The sequence below is a fragment of the Erythrolamprus reginae genome, chromosome 6 (genome assembly GCF_031021105.1).
Source record: "Erythrolamprus reginae isolate rEryReg1 chromosome 6, rEryReg1.hap1, whole genome shotgun sequence".
NCBI classification, from domain to species: Eukaryota; Metazoa; Chordata; class Lepidosauria; order Squamata; family Dipsadidae; genus Erythrolamprus; species Erythrolamprus reginae.
Window position 1 is genome coordinate 73,353,130 of NC_091955.1, and position 24,374 is coordinate 73,377,503.

The window sequence follows — 24,374 nt, forward strand, 5'->3', positions numbered from 1 at the left end:
CTGATTACCTTCCATCCGAAGAGATAAATGCAGGATTATTCTATTTTGTTCTTTCCAGTAATCCTGAGATATAGCAGCTAAGATTTTTTTTTAAAAAAAAACCATGTTCTCCAGGTCTTAATTCATATTAAAATAGACATTTAAGGAGAGCAAGGGAAATGGTCCACAGCAGCAGGCTTGTCCTTAAATCTGTTTTTATTAGAATAGTGCATAGTTTACAATTATATTTTCTTTTTACTTTCACATAAACTTGATAGTCTTATTTTACTTAAGGAAATAGCACCATATATATTCATCTATAAGCCCATGTTTGGATAATCCAACTCTTAAATTTTTAATGAAAATATCATGAAAAACGCACCATCTGCAAGTAATCCAATCCTTGAAATTTTTACATTTTTACTTTTCACAATTGGTTTATCTGTGGGTGGTGTAGTTCTCATGATACTTTGAATAAAAAGTTGAGGGTTTGCTTACCTGCAGAAGGGCTTATATGAATATACCTGTATTTCAAAAACATATACAGTGGTACCTCGAGATACAAGTTTAATTCGTTCCGGACCTGGGCTCTTAAGTCGAGCAGCTCTTATCTCGAACGACTTTTCCCCATAGGAATTAATGTAAATAATTTTAATTGGTTCCAGCCCTCAAAAAACTCACAAAGTTAGTCTAAATTATGCAGAAAGACATGTTTTTAATGAAGAAATGTACATGTACATATAAATGAATAATGAAGTTTCTTTCACTTAACTTGTAAACTTTCTTAAACTTTTAAATTTACATATGTTCAACTTCTCTGCCACCCAATCCTGTAGGACAGAGGTCCCCAACCCTTTTTGCACCAGGGACCGGCTTTAAGCGATCAAGAGAGGAATGGGTGAATGAATGGACGGAGGGTGGGAAGGAAGGAAGGAAAGAGGGAAGGGACAGGAACAGAGGAAGGAAGCAAGGAAACTTATGAAAGGGGAGAGTAAGAGAGGAATGAGTGAAGGGAGGGAGGGAGGGAAGAAGGTGGGAAGGAGAAAGAAAAGAAGAAATAGAGGAAGGGAAGGTAAAAGAGAGAAAGAAAAAGAGCAAGAAAGAAAGAAAGAAAGAAAGGGGGAAGGGACAGGAACAGAGGAAGGAAGGAAGGAAACTTATGAAAGGGGAGAGTAAGAGAGGAATGAGTGAAGGGAGGGAGGGAGGGAAGAAGGTGGGAAGGAGAAAGAAAAGAAGAAATAGAGGAAGGGAAGGTAAAAGAGAGAAAGAAAAAGAGCAAGAAAGAAAGCTGCAAGCACCCCCCCGAGCCCCCCAGGCCGGCTGCAACCTTTTAAAACACGCGCGCCGCTTCGCAGCTGTCTCCTGAAGCCGAACGCGGAAGTTAGCGTTTGGCTTCAGGAGACAGCTCCTTGGCGCTTGTATCTCGAATTTGGGCTTGTAAGTAGAACAAAAATATCTCTCCCGTCCCAGCTCTTATCTCGAGTTGCTCTTAAGTAGAGCAGCTCTTATGTCGGGGTTCCACTGTACTACAAATCGTGCAGAATGCAGCCGCGAGAGCGATCGTTTGCCTTTCCAGGTACGCCCATGTTTCTCCAGCACTCCTCAGGTTGCATTGGCTGCCGATCAGCTTCCAAACACAATTCAAAGTGTTGGTTATGACCTATAAAGCCCTACATGGCATCGGACCAGATTACTTACAGGACCGCCTTCTGCCGCATGAACCCCAGCGACCGGTTAGGTCCCACAGAGTCAGCCTTCTCCAGGTCCCATCAACTAGACAATGTCGCTTGGCGGGGCCTTAGGGGAGGAGTCTTTTCTGTGGGGGCTCCGGCCCTCTGGAATCGTCTCCCCCAGAGATTCATACTGCTTCCACCTTCCTTGCCTTCTGCTAGAGTATGAAGATCCACTTGTGCCGACAGGCTTGAGAACACTAGACATCAGCCCCTGCCGATGAATGAAATTCATGTTTGGTCTGTCAAAATGGGAGTGTCTGGTTTGTTTGTTTTTAATAAATTTGGTTTCAGATTGTTAGTTTTTAGTTTAAAATAATTGGATTTAGGTAATTTTGTCTTGTTTCTTTTATACGTTGTAAGCTGCTCCGAGTGCTCGGAGGGGGTGGCATATAAATCAACTGAACAAGGAAAAAGGCCCAGAACTGTTCCAAAAAGTAAATGAATAATAATAATAATAATAATAATAATAATAATTATTATTATTATTATTATTATTTATTGGATTTGTATGCCGCCCCTCTCGGCAGACTCGGGGCGGCTAACAACAATAATAAACACAATATGTACAATCCAATAATAAAAACAACTAAAAACCCCTATTATAAAACCAAACATACACACAAACATACCATGCATAACTTGTAATGGCCTAGGGGGAAGAGCTATCTCAACTCCCCTATGCCTGGCGGTATAAATGAGTCTTGAGTAGTTTACGAAAGACAGGGAGGGTGGGGGCAGTTCTAATCTCCGGGGGGAGTTGGTTCCAGAGGGCCGGGGCCGCCACAGAGAAGGCTCTTCCCCTGGGGCCCGCCAAACGACATTGCTTAGTCGACGGGACCCGGAGAAGGCCAACTCTGTGGGACCTTATCGGTCGCTGGGATTTGTGCGGTAGCAGGCAGTTCCGGAGGTAATCTGAGGTGGGAGCTGACTTTATGCTATGACCAAAAGGGGGAAAAAAAGGGGGGGGGGTACTGAGGGAAATCAGAACTGACCTGTGGCACCTTTCCAGGGCATGACGATCTGCCCCAGAGCTGCCCCATTTCTAGAGCTGCTTGAGGGCTTACCTTGCAAGGCAGGGTGCAAAGAAGCTATTTGACATCTTGCTTTCTAATTGCATCACTTAATGACAGAAATTTGAGTTCCAGTTGTAGTTGTAAGTCAAGGACTACTTGTAAAGCAACTCTTCAGGACATTTAGATCTGAATTAAAAGGAGTCCTGAAGAAACATTCATTAAGTTCGACACAAATCAAAATTTATATTCTGTTTTTCAGGTTTAGAACTTCGTACTTTACACTGTCACCTCCTATTTATCATGTAGGCTGAGATCTCAAGTATATTCCCTTCTCTATGTGGTATGATTGCTTCTATAGTCTCAAAATGGTGAAGAATTTATTCTTTTCTATGTTTGACAATAACATCCTTTTAACATTCTTTCTGAGAACCAAATACAGAACTATTCTATGCTATACATATTTTTAAATCAATGGCTATATTAATTTTTTTTCCTTAGGAATGCATGTGTGGATCCAAAAGCCACCCACGTGCTTTTTTTTCATGCTTAGCATATATGCACTTTCATAGCCTCTCCCACAGAGCAGAATGAAAGAAAAAAGAAAAGCCAGACCTTTCTGAACATTTAAAACTGCTTTCTGTCCCTCAGGAACAGCTCAAGGATTTCTCTCTTTTTAAAAATACCTATTTAAAATTACATCCAGCAGCCTAAGTTACAGTAAGACCGTTGAACTGCTCCCTCAAATTAAAGTTATGATATAAAAAGAATATAGAATATAGTTCTATTTCTATAACTATAGAAATATAGTTAAGTTCTATATTATACTACAGAGATAGCAAACCTTTTAGAGAGCAAGTGTTCAAATTGCAACCCAAACCCCATTTATTTATTGCAAAGTAAACACAGCAATTTAATCTAAATAATGAGGTTTTACTATCTAAAATAATGGTAAACAAGACAGAGTTCAGTTAATTGTTCTAAGAAAAACGTGATAAATGCACTTTTATTCCCCTTAATTTTTTTTCTGCTTTTGAAATATTATGTTGCGCAGCAATAAAAAAGAAAAACTTTTGTAATATCATTTTCTTTCTCTCTCTCTCTTTCCCCCTCTTTCTCTTTCTTTCTTTTCCTCCTTCCCTTTCTTTCTCCCTCTCTCTCTTTCTCCCCCCTCTTTTCCTTTCTTTCTCTCCCTTTCCCTCCCTCTCTGTTTCTCTCTTTTCCCACTCTATCTCTCTGTGTCTCTGTTTCTCTCTCTCTTTCCCTCCCTCTCTCTCTGCCTCCTCTCTCTCTTTCCCTCCCTCTCTGTTTTTCTCTCTTTCCCTCCCTCTCTCTTTCTTTCTGTCTCATCTACCTATTTATCTACCTACCTACCTACCTACCTACCTACCTACCTATTGATCTATCGATCCATTGATCCATTGAACTATCTATCGATATATCAATCTATAGATCTATATCTATCAGTGCTCTCCTCTACAGTTTCATGTGGCTTGGGCTATAGAGGGAGATCTACACAAAATAAGGCTGTTGTTGTTGTTGTTGTTATTATTATTATTATTATTATTATTATTTAGATTTGTATGCCGCCCCTCTCTGTAGACTCGGGGCGGCTCACAACAGTGATAAAAACAATACATAATGACAAATCTAATAATTAGAGTCTAAAATAACAGTATTACATTTAGAAAGTATGAAAGCAAGAAACCCCAATATATAAAAAGCATACATACAGTCATATCATGCACAAAACTACATAGGTAGGGGAGATGTCTCAGTTCCCCCACGCTTGATGACAAAGGTGGGTTTTAAGGAGTTTACGAAAGGCAAGGAGGGTGGGGGCAGCCCTAATCTCTGGAGGGAGCTGATTCCATAGGGTCGGAGCCACCACAGAGAAGGCTCTTCCCCTGGGTCCCGCCAGACGACATTGTTTCAAGCTGGATCTGTTAGGGAGACAACCCCCCCGCCTCTCTCCTCCCACGGCAGGGGCCCAGGCAGCCTGAGCGCAGTTCTCTCCTCAGAAGTGACCAGCAAGCAAACAAACATGGTGCTCTGGTTGGGAGGCAGCGGTGCAGAGCCCAACCTCTGGCTGGCAAGAGTGGAGCAGGCAAGGTACACACTTTGCCTACCACCACCATAACGTTTGGAGACGTGCCCAGTGGAGTTTTCAAGTGGGCTTAGTGGGGCCACTTAGCAGGGGGCGAGACCCCAGCCCGTTTGGTTCGCTTCAGCGGGGATGGGAATGCAGAAGACGGAAGAAAGCCGGGGTGGCGCAGCAGGTAGAGTGCTGTACTGCAGGCCACTGAAGCTGACTGTAGATCTGAAGGTCAGCGGTTCAAATCTCATCACCGGCTCAAGGTTGACTCAGCCTTCCATCCTTCCGAGGTGGGTAAAATGAGGACCCGGATTGTGGGGGCAATAGGCTGGCTCTGTTAAAAAGTGCTATTGCTAACATGTTGTAAGCTGCCCTGAGTCTAAGAAGAAGGGCGGCATAAAAATTGAATAAATACAATACATAAATAAATTCAGCCCTCAAAGACTCCTTTGGGGTGACTGGGAGGAAAGGTTAAGGGGCGGGGCCACCCAGTAGTTGGGAATCACACAACAGGGAGACACAACAGAGGGACGAAGGAGACTGAGGCTTGCCAAAATCCACCCTATGGCATACTGTGCTGGGGCAATGGCGCATGTGCTCACAGAGAGAGCTTTGCATACCACCTCTGGCAGGTGTGCCATAGGTTCGCCACCTGGGCTATAGGAGAAAATGATAAAAGATCATCATTATTCCTAGAAGAACAGAGATTTTATGCAAGAAATCTTTGCAATCTTGTTTTTAACAATGTGACGATGGACTTTACTGTTCAGGGGCAGGAACTAAAATAAATTGGCATTGCAGCCAGAAGATAGAAACATTTTGTTCATATTCTCCGCCTAAATTTGTTTGGTTAATAAGTTAATTTTTTAGGTTAATCTTCTCTTTCTAATTGTTTTTAATATTGTAGTACTAATTGGATTATATTACTGTTCTTTTTTTATATATGCTGTGAGCCGCCCCGAGTCCTCGGAGATGGGCGGCATACAAATCCAATTAAATAAATAAATAAATAAATAAATAAATAAATAGATAGATAGATAGATAGATAGATAGATAGATAAATAAAATTACTTATTTTGAAAATAATATACAATTCTATTCATTAGTAACTCAAATAGTAAATCGAATATACTTTAAGCACAGCTAATGTTCCATATCATGTGAACTCCATAGTTATTAATAAAACATTGTATACTGTTGGTGAAAAAACATGCAGAATCAGCCTTAAAAATAATAATGTATATTAAATTACATTTGACAGTCTTTTATGTATTTTCCTCTATCTTCTAGTATCTGATAATAAAAAACTAAAATCACACAATGAAATTAATAGAAAGTTTCCTACTTTATTTTAACTTAAAGATAAAACAATGATATATATTTAAAAAGGACTATTGTTCAGTAATATTGTGGAATGAAAAGTCATATATTTTTGAACCAGATAATCTTGGTTATCAAGCAGACGGAAGCATTGACAAATAATTATATTGTAAAAGTCTAAATACTAAGCATTAAATTATTCAGCTGTTGCATATCTGTTTTAAAAACTTGCACCTTGTATTTTAAAGAAAATTACAGTATATGTATATAGAGGCAGAGGTTTATTCATTCTAAATATGGATGGTTGCCCAATTTGATCTGGGTAGCCTTTTAAATTCTTGCTCCTGACATGTAATACCTATTTCCACGACTGCCCAATTATGATAAAGGATTGGCTATTGCTTCCTCTTTTCTCATGGATTTTTTTTGAGTGGTAGTGGTAGTAGTATCTACTGAGATAATTAAGGAAGGATGTAGGAAGGATATGGTATGGTTACTGAGTGATTACTAAGTGCTTCCGGAAATATGGAAGTTCAGGATTCAGAGGGCAATATGGGAAGTAAGACTTTTTTTCTGGAATCATAGCTAATGGAAATAAATCCATGTCTTAGATTTTAAAGAATTTATTATACTGTAGTTTGTATAAAATCAGACAGTAACAACGACAACAAAGAATTCTGGCCTAACCAGGAAACAACCGCTCCAAACTTGACTGTAAAAAATATGATTTCAACAATCGAGTTATCGAAGCGTGGAACTCATTACTGGACTCAATTGTGTCAACCCCTAACCCCCAACATTTCTCCCTTAGACTCTTCACGATTGACCTCTCCAGGTTCCTAAGAGGCCAGTAAGGGCCAGTAAGGGGCGTACATAAATGCACTGGTGTGCCTTTCGTCCCCTGTCCAATTGTCTTTCCTTTCTTTCATCTATCATATATATTCTCTTCCTTTCATATATCCTCTCCTCTAAGTTCACTTTTACCCTTATATATATTACCACATGTCTATTTTTCTTCCTATGTATTTGTGTATTGGACAAATGAATAAAATAAAAAAATGTTTAATTTTGGAGTTAAAATTTACACAAACAACTCAGCTCAACTTTCATTTGATTTTTATTATTATTTTCCTGTGCATATGTTTTGAACAAACATAAGAAACCATAGTATCAGTATAATAATCAAGCATCTTATAAATGTGTTTTACTAGTTGGGGCATATAGTTATACAGAAATAAATAACTAAACACATATCTCAAGTCTGCCATTACTGCCTTTTCCAATGTGGATGGTATTTGGCATAATGCAATAGTGAAAAATGTCAATATATATATATCATTGTCTTATCTTTAAGTTAAAATAAAGTAGGAAACTTTCTATTAATTTCATTGTGTGATTTTAGTTTTTTATTATCAGATACTAGAAGATAGAGGAAAATACATAAAAGACTGTCAAATGTAATTTAATATACATTATTATTTTTAAGGCTGATTCTGCATGTTTTTTCACCAACAGTATACAATGTTTTATTAATAACTATGGAGTTCACATGATATGGAACATTAGCTGTGCTTAAAGTATATTCGATTTACTATTTGAGTTACTAATGAATAGAATTGTATATTATTTTCAAAATAAGTAATTTTATGTTTTAAATTTTTATTTTGCTCATTTCATGTTTTATCAGCATCAACCATCTAAATTTATTTTTCTGCACTCTCCTTATAGATTACTTTAATGACTTTATTTTAATAATAATGATCGATTTCCTGAATTTATAGGTTGCAATAAAATCCATCCGAAAGGACAAAATTAAGGATGAACAAGATATGGTTCACATCAGACGGGAGATTGAGATTATGTCATCTCTCAGCCATCCTCATATCATCACCATATATGAAGGTTAGTGACATCATTTATACCATTTAAGTTTTCTTAAAAGCAGTTTAAATACCATCAGATTTTTCTGCAATAACTACTTTTCCAATGTATCTCTTTGGATAACATGGTTAAGGTATGTTCATGAATGAAGCATCACAAATATTTTCCATAGAGGCATTTGTTAAAATATTTGTACTATTGGAGATTAGTTTCTCAAGGAACTTCAGGCCAAGAAAATACAATAAAATCTAGATGTCACTATGCATATTGTATATTCAAGTAGCTATTTCCTCCTTATTTAAGCTTCAGAAAAGAATTCATCTCCAGTATAACAACGCCATATAATAGCAATGTCACCATCATAGAAATCATACAGAATCCAAACTTCCAGCCATTGTTTTTCTCAGGGGGTTCATTGATAGATGTACAGTAACTTTTACACTTTTCATACATGTAGGAAAATCCAGTAGTATTGTGACTTTGCTTCATGGTGAATGAACTTGGATGGTTCTCAGAACTGAGAATCTGTGGAGCAAAGAATTCTGCAGACATAGGAAAAATAAATGAAGGCCATAGATGAGGAAATAATTTATTTAAGATTCTTTTAATCTGAGTCCAGTTTGGATCAAACTTTCAGCTGTTATGACAATAGTATAAACATTATCATCCCAGAGTAGGTGGTTGGAGCAAACCCATATGGACCTTCTAAATTGATGTGCTTCTGCAGACATCTATTTAGAGATGAGACTTAGAAAGTAATGTCTTACAATAGTATATGCTGTATTAATTCACTCCAGATGCTTTGCTGAGTCTTTTTGTTTTCAAATTTGCCTAGTAGTGTCCATTACTTTAGATAAAGCATTTATTAAAATGTTCTGTTGGCAAGGAATTTTTTCCTAAGCTGCCATCCATGTCATTTACTCTTGTGCTATTGTAAGGAACTATAAACCAATATAAAACATAAAACAACTTTTAAGTCCCACTCTAGTTGCTACCAATTAGTTGCAACCTGGGCAAAGATGCTACAGGTGGTTGTTTACTACATTGTCACATGCCTAATTAGATGACTTTGATGGGAATACCAAACTCTGATTTGATTTTCCACTCTTGTAAATTTTCAGTCATTTAATGATTATTTTATTTTACTGATTATGGTTGTGTTATTTAAATAAGCCATATAACATGTGGCTTAAATACTTTGATGATCAGTCTGCAATACAAATAAAGGGAGTCCATAAAGAGCTGGCTGTTCTTGGATTATAGTGGCTGGAGCCCACTTGAATGTTAGATAAGAATGTTTGGAATATTTATTGCCTTCTTCTTTTTTCTGCTCTAATTTGAGTTTCTTGTTTTGTGAGCTATCCAAATTGTTTGGAGTTGAGTGTCACACTATTGTAAAACAAATAAATAGCTATTCATCTGATTCTTTGTTGCAAAGGCAGATATTGATTGTAATTATAAGGGCACATCTTTTATATTCACAGATATTAAAGCAATTAAGGATAGAGGCATGTTCATGATTCCCTAAGTTGAAGAGTAGTTTTGAGTTCTTGATTTATATGTCTGATTTGTGAAGTAAGATGGTTAAGAGGAGTGGTTCTCAATCTGGAGGTCATGACCTCTTTGGGGGGGTCGAACAACCGTTTCACAGGGATCGCCTAAGACCTTGGGAAAAGACAAATTTCCCATGGTGTTAGAAACTAAAGCCTCTATTCTGCCACCCTGGAGCATATTTTTACAATCTGACCAATCAGGCATTTACAGTGGGGGTGTCCCTCTGACCTTCCTCCCAATCAGCTTAAAGCTGTGTTGAGAGAATTAGCACTAGACTTATGATTGGGGATCACCACAACCTGAGGAACTATATTACGGGATTGCGGCATAAGAAAGGATGAGAACTACTGGTTTAGAGAGTATTCCAGCCAAAATAACAGGGCTAATCTAAAGAAAAGAAAGTTATGGGGGACATAATAGAAGTATTCCAGTATTTGAGGGGCTGCCACAAAGAAGAGGGGGGTCAAATTATTTTCCAAAGTATCAGAGGGAAGGACAAGAAACAATGTCAAATTTGATAGCAAGAAACATTGTCATATATATTATTGAATGATTATTGTAAACTCCTTTCAGGTTTCCTATAAAGCGGCGCTATAGAAATAATGTAATAAATAAAAATATTAATCATTAAAAATAATAAATAAAAATATTAATCAGTAAAATAACTTAAATAATTAAATACCCTTTTTTCTTCTATAACCCACTAAATATGTGAATGATGAATAAAGATGGGCAAGAGGAAGAAAGTAGAAAAAAGAGAGAGAGAGAAATAAGAAGAAAGGGAGAAAGATAAGAGAGAGGAAAAACTAACATCTGGTAAAACCTCTCCCCTCCCTCCCCCCCTCAAATAATAAAACCTATATTGGAGTTGAAGGTTCTGCATCTGGAAAAAATGAAGACTACTGGCTAATGAATGCATTGAATCTCCGTAGTATGAGCTGGAAGACCTTTAATAATATCAGGATTCCAAACATGTGCTTTCTTTAAACAGAATCCATGTTTTTGAATCTTTTAACCTCGTGCGGTTAAAGGTGATTCACTTCTGCATTTATCAACTTAGCATCAAGACAAACTAGCCATTTTCACTTGTAGCCAAATCCACATGTATATAAAACGGATTTCTTCTTTCAGAATTCTTTTTGGAACTTGATTAAAACAAATGTGTATCTTGTATTACCGGTAAGAAGCAGACTCACCATTCATAATCAGAAGAAATTCCATCTTCTCCGCAGGATTGTAATTGGCAGGCTTTTGACGGCAGCTGCAAGGAAAGTGCTTTCAAGTAATTTTTAAGGATTGGATGGATTAAGCTGGCTTCTCCAGAAGTGTTTTGATTATCATGGCATACATTTCAACTTAAGAAGAAAAGCCCTTACTTTTCTTTTAACTTTCTCCCTCCCTCCCCTGAGCCCTGTATTCAATAACTAGACGAACAGAAACATTAAGCTATGGAATAAAAAAAAGAAGAAAAATAACCCATCTGGCAATACTTCATATACTTTTAGAATTTGAAGAAAAAATAATATATAGTTCCTTACTCGTGTAGAACACAAAAGTGATATTAACTAAGGTACTAGTAGATGGAGGGTTTCAGAAAAGCATTTATTTATTCTTTCATTCATATTCTTTCAATAGAATCACAGCCCACCTTTTATTTGAAATCTCAAAGTGTTGTATATTGTGCACCCTCTTCTCCCCCCCCCCCACAACAGTAACCCATCAAAATGGGTTGGGCCACAGAGGTGCCTGACACAAAGTGAATGAATCACTATGGCTGATGTCAGTGAAGCTTCTCAATCATTTTTATTTTATTATTATTATTTATTAGATTTGTATGCCGCCCCTCTCCGAAGACTCAGGGCGGCTCACAACAGTAATAAAAAACACAATAGTAATGGAACACGTCTAATATTAAAAAACATATAAAACCCTATCATTATTTAAAAAACCAAACAGCACATTCATACCAAACATTAAAAAAAGTATTAAAAAGCCTGGGGGAAAGGTGTCTCAACTCCCCCATGCCTGGCGGTATAAGTGAGTCTTGAGTAGTTTACAAAAGACAAGGAGGGTGGGGGCAGTTCTAATTTCCGGGGGGGAGTTGGTTCCAGAGGGCCGGGGCCGCCACAGAGAAGGCTCTTCCCCTGGGGCCCACCAAACGACATTGTTTAGTCGACGGGACACGGAGAAGGCCAATTCTGTGGGACTTTATCGGTCGCTGGGATTCGTTCGGTAGCAGGCGGTTTCGAAGGTACTCTGGTCCACTGCCATGTAGGGCTTTAAAGGTCATAACCAACACTTTGAATCATCCTGGTAGAGTTATCGAAAGTTGCAGTATGGCAACTTGACTTCTTGTTGGTTTGTTGCTTGTCCAAGTAGCTTCTTCAGTATGGAGAAATTGGTATGGGAACCCCATATATATGTCCTCCAGGAGAGTTTCATTGCTCAACTAATCTGGAGAGGCTCATTACGTGAGTAAGCAGAGAATGATTGGGATGTAAATATTCTAACTCCTAAATCTTTTGCCCTAGATGGGTTGTTAAGTGTGGCCATCCTGTGAACTGGTCTTAATCTTCCTGGGGACTGATGAAAGAGCAGCATAAAAAATGGAGGATAGGTTGTGTGTATTGAGTATTCCTTCCTTTTTCTCCTAACCCATAGCTGAGAGTCTAGTTATGGATCTTTGTGCTCCTAATTCAACATCTTAATCTTATTTATGTATTTATTTATTGGACTTATATGCCGCCCCTCTCCGTGGACTCGGGGCAGCTCACAACATTTTGATAAAAAGATACAATATACAATATTTCTAAGCCAATTAATAGAATAATTACTTTAAAAATTGTCTTAAAACTAGTCATTTAAAAAACGAACAATCACATCCATACTGTCACATTCAATACATTTACTGGGCAGAGGCTGGGGTCTAGTGGCCCCAAGCCTGCCGACATAGGTGCATTTTCAAGTTCTTATGAAAGGCAAGGAGGGTGGAGGCACTGCAAATCTCTGGGCGGAGTTGATTCCAGAGGGCTGGGGCCCCCACATAGAAGGCTCTTCCCCTAGGACCCGCCAAACGACATTCCCGAGTCTTCGGAGAGGGGCGGCATACAAATCCAAATAATAAATAAATAAATAAATTCTTTAGTTGACGGGACTTGGAGAAGGCCAACTCTGTGGGACCTAATCGGGCGCTGGGATTCGTGTGGCAGAAGGAGGTCCCGCGGGTAATCTGGTCCTATGCCATGTAGGGCTTTATGAGCCATAACCAACACTTTGAATTGGGTCTGAAAACCAATTGGCAGCCAATGCAGTCTGCAGAGTGCTGAAGAGACATGGGCATATCTTAGAGCAGGGGTAGGCAATGCTGGCTTTTCTATGACATGTGGACTTCAACTCCCAGAATTCCTGAGCTAGCATGATTGGCTCAGGAATTCTGGGAGTTGAAGTCCACAAATTATAGAAGAGCCAACCATTGGTAAAGTTATATTCAAGCCATGTTAATCATATTGGACTGAACAGATAAATTGTAATATATTTTGGATAATATTTTTTCCAATCATTTAAATATATGTAATTGAAGAATTTAAGCTTTTGGACAGTGAAAATGTTATACCAGCATGTGTCCCTGAAATTGTGTTTGCTGTTCTGATTTGACTGTCATTTAATATAAGAGCACTTTGTATCATTGCAATGGTACTTCTGATCATTGCTATGAGGGGGTGTAATAAAAACACCCCTTTATGGAAAGACACCAGATGGAAGGAATGTCAACACACTGAAACTAATTTAGGAGATTGTTCTGATATAGAGCAAAGGCATGAGGAGAATTCAGATGTTCCAGTGTCAGGAGATTGACTGCCTCTGTTAAAATAACAAACCAAAATTCTTATCCTGAGGTTACATGTAAACAAAAAGCAACCAAATCTCAAGGTAGATGTCTGGTTTTAAGCGGCTGCAGTTTTCAATGAAACTTTAGAATTCCAAAATAGAAACATAGAAACATACCGCAGAAAAAGACCTCATGATCCATCTAGTCTGCCCTTATACTATTTCCTGTATTTGTATCTTAGGATGCATATATGTTTATCCCAGACATGTTTCAATTCAGTTACTGTGGATTTATCAACCACGTCTGCTGGAAGTTTGTTCCAAGGATCTACTACTCTTTCAGTAAAATAATATTTTCTCATGTTGCTTTTGATCTTTCCCCCAACTAACTTCAGATTCAATAGAAATGTACATTCCCATCTTAGTTATAAAATAACACCTAGATCTAAAACCCATGCAAGAATTAGGCAGAATGGGCCCATGACGGTTTAAATTCAGTTTTGTTAGGGTATGTCACTGCGAATATACCAATGTACCAGTTTCACTTTTAAAACATATTGGCTTAATAATGAAGTCTCAGTTTTCCTTTTAATGACCAAGTATGCTTTAAAGAGGAATATGATGCCTCACTGGATGCAAAGAATTTGAAAACTCTGAATAGGCAGAAGTAGAGGGAAGTCTTTGTGCCAGCGAGGTTTTCTGTTTTATAGCTCTAAATAGAAGCTGAGCTCATCATTTCAACATTCTAAATATAGTTAGATAAATTACATTCAGGAATTATTATGAATAGTGGAATAATGGGCTGAGAAATGCTGTGTTACAAAATGTACTTCGACTCAGACATATCTTTGGTAACTAGAATTAAATTCTTTCCCAGTTTTACATTCCTTATGTTTTAGTGAAATCCAAAGCCAAAATATGTGTTTTCAATTAGCTGTTCAGAAACAAGGAATTAAAAAATAATGCAGAGACAAAGATATCAAATAAACAAATTCCTTCTTAGAATCTAAGGGCGGAAGTAAATATATTCAGTGTTTGAACATAAATACTTTAGACTAATTGTATAAAGACCTTCTGGAACAGTTTATTATGGAACTGGAAAAAGCATATATACATATCCTATTGAAGGTAGCTCTCAACTTACAAACATTCCTTTAGCAACTGTTCAAAGTTACAATATGATGGTAAAAAAGTGATTTATGACCAGTTCTCACACTTACGACCATTGATTGCAGCATTCTCACAGTCATGAACTCTGGCACTTGGCCACTGGCATGTATTTATGATGGTTGCATTATCCTGGGGTCAGGTGATTGCCATTTACAACTTTCTCAAACAATTTCTGGCAAGCAAGCCGGATTTGCTTAATGATTGTGATAGTCACTTAACAATTGCAACAAACATTCTGATCCCAATTGTGGTTGTAAGTCAAGGACTACCTGTATCGCATTTTGGGTTTTTCCTGCAGCATTTATTATTTTTTAATTATTATTATTTATTAGATTTGTATGCCGCCCCTCTCCGCAGATTCAGGGCGGCTCACAACAATAACAAAGACAATGTAAGAACAAATCTAATAATTTAAAAAACACTTAAAAACCCATTATTAAAAGCAAGCATACACACAAACATACCATGTATAAACTGTATAGCCTCGGGGGAGATGTCTCAGTTCCCCCATGCCTGATGGCAGAGATGGATCTTAAGAACTTTACGAAAGGCAAGGAGAGTGGGGGCAGTTCTGATCTCCGGGGGGAGCTGGTTCCAGAGGGTCGGGACCACCACAGAGAAGGCTCTTCTCCTGGGTCCCGCCAAACGGCATTGTTTAGTCGACAGGACCCGGAGAAGGCCAACTCTGTGGGACCTAACCGGTCGCTGGGGTTTGTGCGGCAGAAGGCGGTTCCAGAGATATTCTGGTCCGATGCCATGAAGGGCTTTATAGGTCATAACCAACACGTTTATTTATTGGTCTCCCACCTTTAACATTTTTACAAATAAAGCAATGAACATATCCAATAAATACACTTTCTCCCTCCTCTTTTCCCCACAACAACAACCATATTTGGTGGGTTGGGCTGAGAAAGAGTTGCTGGCCCAAAGTCACCCAGCCAGATTCATGACTAAGGCAGGACTTGAATTCATGCTCTCCCTGTCTCTAGGCTTAACCACTACAACAGTGGTCTCCAACCTTGGCAACTTTAAGACTTGTGGACTTCAACTCCCGGAGAAACACAGAATTCTGGGAGTTGAAGTCCACAAGTCTTAAAGTTGCCAAGGTTGGGGACCACTGCACTAGACCAAACTGGCTCCGTGCCCACCCACCCAAATCAGTTCTGTAGAGATGAAATGAAATTTAGTTTGCTGGCTAAATAGCAATGAGGCAATATCTGAACAAGTAAATAAATATTTATAGGAAGTATTTAGTCATCCTGTAAATTCTTCCAGGGCTGCATCCAATAATCCAAGTTCTATTTTAGAGTAAAATATTTACTTGCATAACAAGATTCTTATTCAAGGAACTTTCTTTTTTGGCAAGGATGTGGGTGGACAGGAGGCAGGTGAAGATGGAAAACATTTGAACATTGAATCAAGATGATTAACATGGATTGCCAGGACTGAAATGTAGGCAGCTGTTCGAGAAAGCTAAGAAACAGAGCCAAAGAATCCCACATAAACCACAAAATCCATTGTTTCTCAAACAGAATCTCAACCCAAGTATAACCTCTTTCTATTGTTTCCAGGCTAGGGGCCTTGTAATAATTTTAGGTAGATGAGTATTTACTGTAGGGACTGAAAATACTTCAATTTCTCAACCTTGGTAACTTTTAAGATGTGTGGACTAGAGTTGAAGTCCTCAATCATAAAGTTGCCAGGGTTCAGAAAGGTTCTGATTCAAGATCCATAGAATTCTAATCTGATCTTAATAAGTACAGGATGGTCCTGCCATAGACATGGAAGAAACATGATGGACACTTTTCACTCCCTAGCTGGTATGCAAAATAGGCTTCCCTTAATTCTGGATTTACCGTGTTTCCCCAAAAATAAGACACTGTCTTATATTAATTTTTGCTCCAAAAGTTGTGCCATGTCTTATTTTCGGGGGTGTGCCTTATATTTCTCAAATAATATAAATTCACAGGCAGAAAAGCTGACACCCCCAAAGAAAGTGTACCATACGGTACACTGATTACGGTACGGTACCTGTCAATATGGCACCCACACACACAAACAACAACACTTATATGGTACAACAGTATACTCCCGCTATTGCAGCTTCCGGCCACCAGAGGAACTACAGTCTACGCACTGTAGTGGAGACTGTAATGGCGGTGAGACTGCAGCAGACTGTGTCTGCTGTACTGGACGGTACAAAGCGATGGAAGGGGCCAGCAGGGGACGCCACATTATTACGGTACCGCTATGAACAGCTTTGAATGGTACCGTATGTTTTTCCACCGTACCGTATGTAAACTTGACTATGCCTTATTTTCGGGGGGTGCCTTATATTAGCAAATTCTGCAGAACCTCTGACATGCCTTACTTTCGGGGTACGTCTTATTTTCGGGGAAATAGGGTAGCAAACAGCATTCCTAAGATTTATGCCCACTTCCACCAATTTATCCATCTCTTTTAAAATAACCTATATGACCATCACTATGTGTTAGTGAATCTCTACAATATATTGGTGTGGCCCTTCATAGATAGTATCTATTGGGTAATGTTGTGCTTCAGACACCAGTTTTTTGGTACTTCAAAGGCAAGGTGGCTTGTGTGGCACATAACTCCATAGAGCTTTGGGATTATGCACCACATAGCTTCTGAAGATGCCAGCCATAGTTGCCTGTGAAATATCAGGAAATTTATCTCTGTGACGCATAACCCCAAAACTCTATGCACGGTTAAATATTTCATGGATCATTGAATATCCACATATTTAATTTTTAAAGCATACTCATTTTTAATAGCATACTCAATTATATACACATTTATTCCACAGAGAAAACCAGATTTTTGGAGACAGGCAACGCAAGTGTAGAGCATGTTTTTCTTACTTTGACAGCTGGATGTCTCTTCAGTTGAGCTCTCTGGATATTATGCTTCCTTTATGAAAAATTGCTCTAGTTGTTTTTGTATAGAATAGAATAGAATAGAATTTTATTGGCCAAGTGTGATTGGACACACAAGGAATTTGTCTTGGTGCATATGTTCTCAGCGTAGATAAAATAAAATATACATTTGTCAAGAATCATGTGGTTCAACACTTAATGATTGTCATAGGGGTGAAATAAGCAATGAAAAAGCAATATTAATAAAAATCTTAGGATATAAGCAACAAGTTACAGTCATACAGTCAACATGAGCCGCCCCGAGTCTGCGGAGAGGGGCGGCATACAAATCTAAATAAATAGATAGATAGATAGATAGATAGATAGATAGATAGATAGATAGATAGACAGACAGACAAACAAACAAACAAACAAACAAACAAACAAACAAGTGATAGGAATGATGAGAAAAACTAGTAGAATAGAAGTGCATATTTAGTAGAAAGTCTGACAGTGTTGAGGAAATTATTTGTTTAGTAGAGTGATGGCGTTCGGAAAAAAACTGTTCTTGTGTCTAGTTGTCTTGGTGTGCAGTGCTCTGTAGTGACGTTTTGAGGGTAGGAGTTGAAACAGTTTGTGTTCAGGATGTGAGGGGTCAGTAAATATTTTCCCCGCCCTCTTTTTGACTCGTGCAGTATACAGGTCCTCAATGGAAGGCAGGTTGGCAGCAATTGCTTTTTCTGCAGTTCTGATTGTCCTCTGAAGTCTGTGTCGGTCCTGTTGGGTTGCAGCACCAAACCAGACAGTTATAGAGGTGCAGATGACAGATTCAATTATTCCTCTGTAGAACTGTATCAGTGACTTATAACATATCCACAGCACCCATTATTTACATTTAATCTATTTACTCCTCTTCAAAAGAGTATCAACCAACAACATAGGTTTTATATTGCATGTTGATTGTTAATACAGTAGTATTCCATTCTTCTGTGTTAATGACAGCATTACCAAGAAAAAGGTGTAATTTCAGTTTCAGACTTTATTTGTGCTCCAAGTGGGAAACTCATATTTTTATTAGGTAAGGAAGGAAATTGTATTAAATATTATGTTGATAGTTTATTATGTTCCTGAAGCAAATTCTGCAGCCCATATAAATTAAATACATTGGTTGCCTGTGGGAATCAAAGTTATTTATTAAACATTTCCCCTCTATACCCCTTTTTGCTTGTTCTTTCCTAATTAAAAACAGGACTTCAAATGAAATATCTACTTATATTTATATTTATGAAAGTGAGAAAAAGATGCAGTTGCAACTATTTTAATGAGGTTATTAGAAGAACCCAGGGAAACATTATGGGAAAAGATTAATGCATTTTTATTTGTATTTGTATTTAAACATGATCTGTTGATTAGAGGGCAGATTGACATTAATTTTCTTATTTTAAATCCTTTAGTTCAATTTATGATTCAAAAATGTATCAGAATGTTTATAAGGTATGGTGCTTAGAAGAGACCTACTCCATGACAAAATTTTACTTGAAATACATATTTTGATAGAAAATATATTTAGAATTGTGAAAAATATTTCACGAATCCCAGCGGCCGATAAGGTCCCACAGAGTTGGCCTTCTCTGGGTCCCGTCGACCAAACAATGTCGTTTGGCGGGCCCCAGGGGAAGAGCCTTCTCTGTGGTGGCCCCAGCACAGTTACTTAAGACCTACCTATATCGCCAGGCATGGGGGAATTAAGACATCTCCCCCAGGCTTTCTTATACGTTTGGTATGTATGTGCTGTATGGTTTTTAAATTGTTGGGGGGTTTTATATAATTTTATTATTAGATTTTTTCCTTTGTTATACTGGTTTTTATTACTGTTGTGAGCTGCCCCGAGTCTTCAGAGAGGGGCGGCACACAAATCTAATAAATTGAATTGAATTGAATTGAAAGTATTATTAACTTTAAAAGTATTTTAACATTTTTAAATGTGACTAATTCTGTGTCTAAACAGCAAAAAATGATAAATTAAGAAGGAACAAACATGAAGCTGTTTTTGACTTGAAACTGAGTAATTTGTGCGTCTCTGCACTGGAGGATGCTTGCTCTGGTTGCTTATAGAATAGAATAGAATAGAATAGAATTTTTATTGGCCAAGTGTGATTGGACACACAAGGAATTTGTCTTGGTGCATATGCTCTCAACGTACATAAAACAAAATATACATTTGTCAAGAATCATGTGGTACAACACTTAATGATTGTTCATAGGGGTCAAATAAGCAATGAAGAAGCAATATTAATAAAAATCTTAGGATATACGCAACAAGTTACAGTCATACAGTCAACATGGGAGGAAATGGGTGATAGGAATGATGGGAAAAACTAGTAGAATAGAAGTGCAGATTTAGTAGAAAGTCTGACAGTGTATACGAGTATTTTGTATTTAATTCATCAATATAACAAAAGTGTTCTGTTTTATTTTATCTTAGTATTTGAGAACAAAGATAAAATAGTGATCATCATGGAATATGCAAGTAAAGGGGAATTGTATGATTACATCAGTGAGAGGCGAAGGCTAAATGAAAGAGAGACAAGACACTTCTTCCGGCAAATTGTTTCAGCAGTTCATTATTGTCATAAGGTGAGTGAGTGAAAAATATTAGGAACGCAGTGGGATTAGCGAAAATGGAGCTCCACCCTAAAGCACCCAATTTGCACTGAAAGATGTGTAGGGCATCCTGCATAAGCCACGCCCACAGTGTGGTAGCAAAAAGTTTGGTAGCCCTTCACTGTATGTATATGTGTGTGTGTATATGTATGTATCACATGTTTTTGCTGAATTTTTAAAATTAAGGGAGACTAGGATAGCACTATTGCGGCCTTGTTCTGGCCTCATCAGCTAGCCCTACCCTTACTGGGATTTGATCCTGTAGCTTCTGCCTTGTATATATAAGAGAGAATGCTGTAGGCAGATTATATTGTTACAAAATGATTCCAATATAGAGAACATAGCATGAAATACATAAAGCATTTCGAAGGCGAAAGGCAGACAGTTTGCCCCTTAAAACGCAGATTGTAGCTTTTATTTTATAATTTTAATGTCAATGAATTGTAAGAAATTATTAGATTTCAGGCTCATATTTAAGCAGCCTTTGAGGGGCACAGTATAAGTTATCATGCCTAAAAAAGGCTAGCTGCTAGAATTACTGGGCCTTTTGCAAGTACTGTACTAACATACCTTGGTAGGGATTGTTTTCTAAAGCCTGGAAAGACTATATTACTTTTACACTGCGAAGGGCAGATTGGGGTTGGGATTAAGTTCCGAAAAGAGTTCCCCTGCTGTTTTACAGGCTTTGTGGGTGGACAAATTCCAGTCATTCTTCTCTTAACCACACAGCAAGTGACTAATGCATCTCCTGTCACTAGTTACTAGTATTATGACTGAAGTGTAAATGCAAAGACCACCCTGATGCTTTGCTTCTTTAATCTGGCCAATATGAAACACCTCCCACCCCAGAATCTCCTTTATATTCATCTGTATGTTTTCTTTATTTCTTCTTTCAGAACGGTGTCGTTCACAGGGATTTAAAACTGGAAAATATTCTTCTTGATGACAATTGTAACATCAAGGTAAACATCCTTCATAATATATCCGTCTGTCTGCCTGCCTGCCTGCCTACCTAACTACCTATCTTCTTTCTATCTTTCATCTATCTATCTATCTATCTATCTATCTATCTATCTATCTATCTATCTATCTATCTATCTATCTATCTATCTATCTTTCATCTATCTATCTATCTATCTATCTTTCATCTATCTATCTATCTTTCATCTATCTATCTATCTTTCATCTATCTATCTATCTATCTTCTAACTATCTTTCATCTATCTATCTATCTATCTATCTATCTATCTATCTATCTATCTTCTATCTATCTATCTTTCATCTATCTATCTATCTATCTATCTATCTATCTTTCATGTATCTATCTATCTATCTATTTTCTTTCTATCTATCTATCTATCTATCTATCTATCTATCTATCTATTTTCTTTCTATCTATCTATCTATCTATCTATCTATCTACCTACCTACCTACCTACCTACCTACCTATATATCTATCGCCTTAAACACTTTTTATCAAAGTTGCATTTGTTTGCAGAATATACAAACCCTCTTTGTGATAATTTAAAAATGAATTAAGACTTTTATTTAGTTTTAAAACTAAAGTAGCAACTTTCCTCCCTTTTAAAAAGGCAAGAATAGCAATCAACACAAGGATCTCGGCAGATCCCTTTCACAAGATAATGTATTTTGCAGATGCCTTTTTTTCTGGCTGCCGGGACTATGCACCATTTTTTTGGGGCTTACAAGTCTCAAGTGCTTATTTTGCCCTCTGAACATTCCTTTGATTTCATCTGAAAAATAAGCAAATCTACTTTCAAAATAAACTCAAGCAGAGCACATGTCCTTCATTAGGAAGTGGCCTTAGAACTCCAGGCACAATGATAGCTTTCAGATTAGTTTTGGGTGATGTCATAACTATGTCAAAAATCTTTAGTAAAAGCATGGGAATGACCTTTTCATTCTTCTTGGAAAAAAGGAATGGCTAAGATACAAGCTACGTGATGCTTTTATGGGAAACTATTCCTGCTTCCAAAATTCACATTCCATTCTTTAAAATTCTAAGTATGCTTAATTATATAATATTATAATTATATAATGAAGATTTTTCTTATATTGGATCAGGTTCCTTAAGATATAGCATGAAAGCACATGATGTTGTAACCAAGGTGGTGTAAAACAGATCCGAATCTGGTCAATAACTACAACTGGCATACCATCTAAGAACCCCATTAGTGCTACTTGGAATATAAACACATTCCTCATTTCTCAAATTTATGAAATACATAATGGGTTGACACTGTTGCCAAGACTGCCTATCAACTAGAAGTCAATGGCTGGTGATCTTGTGGGCGTCCAAAACAGAGATGGCAAGACGCCATTAATAAAGATATGCAAGCCGCGTGCCTGCGCCCTGGAGCTGACCGTGCAAAGTGGTGCTCAATAATCTGAAAAGCAGACCCTGCACTTGCGGGAATATGCTAGGAAGAAGAGGGAGGAATAGGAGGGGGTGGAGGAAGAAGAAGAAAAAATAGTTAATAGGTGGTATTGCTCCATATCTAAGAAACACCCTTAATAATAATTCTTTTGATACTACAGGAGTTCGAGTGATTCATGGAGGTCCAAGAAAATTAATATTACATATATCACACATTTATTGTCTCTCATTGCAAAGTTGCTATTTGGTTTGTCAGGTTGGGCTGCATATATTCCACAGGGATCGATCAATTTATCCAATATAAAGTGTGTAGGAGAAGAATAGAAGATGAATGGTAAAAAGAACTGTAGTTCATAAAAGCTTATACCTTTTAATGAAATGTGATCATTTGAAAAGATGCTTAATATAAAGTGTATATGGCTATTGATTATATATATTACTTTGAAACTCCTTTGAGGTTCTGAGTAATATTAGTGTTGCCCAGACAGTGTAACATTGGAATCTGCTTCAGGACATGGTTGAGGGGGAGAGCAGGGAGGAGAATTATAAAATGTGCCTGTTGTCATCATCTAAATGTAGCAACCTATGTGGTTGCATCAGAATTTGAGGCTCAGCGACAGAATAGTGGCTTTACATTGTGATATAGAAACATAGAAGATTGACGGCAGAAAAAGACCTCATCTAGTCTGCCCTTATACTATTTCCTGTATTTTATCTTACAATGGATATATGTTTATCCCAGGCATGTTTAAATTCAGTTACTGTGGATTTACCAACCACGTCTGCTGGAAGTTTGTTCCAAGGATCTACTACTCTTTCAATAAAATAATATTTTCTCATGTTGCTTTTGATCTTTCCCCCAACTAACTTCAGATTGTGTCCCCTTGTTCTTGTGTTCACTTTCCTATTAAAAACACTTCCCTCCTGAACCTTATTTAACCCTTTAACATATTTAAATGTTTCGATCATGTTCCCCCTTTTCCTTCTGTCCTCCAAACTATACAGATTGAATTCACTAAGTCTTTCCTGATACATTTTATGCTTAAGACCTTCCACCATTCTTGTAGCCCATCTTTGGACCCGTTCAATTTTGTCAAAATCTTTTTGTAGGTGAGGTCTCCAGAACTGAACACAGTATTCAAAATGTGGTCTCACCAGCGCTCTATATAAGGGGATCACAATCTCCCTCTTCCTGCTTGTTATACCTCTAGCTATGCAGCCAAGCATCCTACTTGTTTTTCCTACCGCCCTATATTAGTAATATATTACCCTATATACATATCACCATTATGGCTTTCTTGTAGGTTGATGCTGAGGGTGCGTAGTATTTGATTCTTGTATTTGTGTTAGTATGAACAAAGAATTGCATAATGAAACAATGCATTCTACAAATTAAATTCATGAAACAATACAACAAGAATTCATTAAAAGTTCTATATTTTCTGAGTTAAACAAATCTAGTGTTTCTTATCTTCAATACATGAATGCCTCTATCACAGCTAACCACTGCTTCAAGGCGATTGTAATTCTTGTAATCGTCTTTTGAACATGGGCAGAATTTTTTTTTTAAAGTAAAAACAAGATGGCAACACATGCGCGGTGTCAGAAATTCGGCTTCTGCACATGCTCAGAAGAAAAAAATAAATAAAAAGAAATCCATGATGTCATCATGACATAACCAGCAGGCCACTACTGATTTGGGTGAACTGGTCCAAACTGGGAGGAACCCACTTCTGATTTAGATGATTTTAAGATACTTTGGAGTGTATTTTTTTGTTAGAAGGCTAGAAGGCTACCCCTTTGGGGGGGGGGGATCATACAACCCTTATTAAAATGTAATTTTAACATAATATAAGCAAGTGCTT

The 24,374-nt window shown here is 37.6% G+C and overlaps 1 protein-coding gene across 1 annotated transcript in view; it reads left to right on the top strand.

The window, feature by feature from the left end:
- The window catches only part of NUAK1 (NUAK family kinase 1), a 76,373-nt gene that overhangs the window by 41,688 nt on the left and 10,311 nt on the right, over positions 1–24,374 (top strand). The window contains exons 2-4 of the mRNA XM_070756254.1: positions 7,919–8,039; positions 19,932–20,083; positions 21,007–21,072. Of these exons, the coding sequence (XP_070612355.1) occupies positions 7,919–8,039; positions 19,932–20,083; positions 21,007–21,072 (339 nt within the window). The remainder of the gene's footprint in view (positions 1–7,918; positions 8,040–19,931; positions 20,084–21,006; positions 21,073–24,374) is intronic.